Genomic DNA, 1,236 nt, shown 5'->3' with positions numbered 1-1,236 from the left:
TCAGGATGTGGTTTCTCTCACTGTGTCACTCGCACAGTAATACAGGGCCGTGTCCTCAGTTTTCAGGCTGTTCATCTGCAGATTCACCAGGTTGTTGGCATTGTCCTTGGAGATGGTGAATCGGCCTTTCACAGAGTCTGCATAGTATGTACTACCACTGTTGGTAAGTATACCTGCGACCCAATCCAGCCCCTTCCCTGGAGCCTGGCGGACCCAGTGCATGTAGTAGTTGCCACTACTGAAGGAGAATCCGGAGGCTTTACAGGAGAGGCGCAGAGATCCACCAGGTTGTCTAATGTCTCCTCCGGACTCCACCAACTGGACATCACCCTGCACAACTGTGAACAGAGACAGCATGGATCATGAGAACAGTTATACACACACACACACACACACACACACACACACAAATTACCCATGTCTTTCCCCATCCTTCCCCAATTACCTTGAAGCAGGGTGAGGATGGAAAGCAGACTGAGGGTAGACTTCATGGTGAGAGCTGTGGGGACAGTTCTGGGAGCAGGAGGGGAATGGCACAGAGCTGTAGGGGCAGGGGCCATCCTGGCTTTAAATCAAGGCTGGAGGGGCCCCATTTGCATCTCCTCTTCTCTATAAGAGCACAGAAGCTGACTCCTAGGGCTCATTTCCTGCCTTCTGCCTCATTCATTCATGCAGTCATATTTATTGAGCGCTTACTGTGTGCACAGCACTGTACTAAGCACTTGGGAAGTACAAGTTGGCAACATATAGAGATGGTCCCTACCCAACAATGGGCTCACAGTCTAGAAGGGGGAGACAGACAACAAAACAAAATATATTAACAAAATCAATTAAAAAGAATAGTAAATATGTACAAGTAAAATAAACAGAGTAATAAATCTGTACAAACATATATATAGAGGCTGTGGGGAGGGGAAAGAGGTAAGGTGAGGGGGATGGGGAGGGGGAGAGGAAGGAGGGGGGTCAGTCTGGGAAGGCCTCCTGGAGGAGGTGAGCTCTCAGTAGGGCTTTGAAGGGAGGAAGAGAGCCAACTTGGCAGATGTGCAGAGGGAGGGCATTCCAGGCCATGGGGAGGACATGGGCCGCCTTTATTTATTTATTTATTTTACTTGTACATATCTATTCTATTTATTTTGTTACTATGTTTGGTTTTGTTCTCTGTCCCCCCCTTCTAGACTGTGAGCCTGCTGTTGGGTAGGGACTGTCTCTATATGTTGCCAACTTGTACTTCCCAAG

At 48.4% G+C, this 1,236-nt stretch overlaps 1 gene segment (V, D, J or C); it reads right to left on the bottom strand.

The window, feature by feature from the left end:
• Positions 1-506, bottom strand: LOC119936675. The segment is given in 2 exon segments: positions 1-338; positions 446-506. Coding segments are annotated over 2 exon segments (384 nt in total).
• Positions 507-1,236: the final 730 nt, after the last annotated feature.

The sequence above is a fragment of the Tachyglossus aculeatus genome, chromosome 14, assembly GCF_015852505.1.
Source record: "Tachyglossus aculeatus isolate mTacAcu1 chromosome 14, mTacAcu1.pri, whole genome shotgun sequence".
Classification (NCBI taxonomy): domain Eukaryota; kingdom Metazoa; phylum Chordata; class Mammalia; order Monotremata; family Tachyglossidae; genus Tachyglossus; species Tachyglossus aculeatus.
Note: the sequence above shows the minus strand (reverse complement) of the source record. Positions and strands in the feature narration are given on the sequence as shown.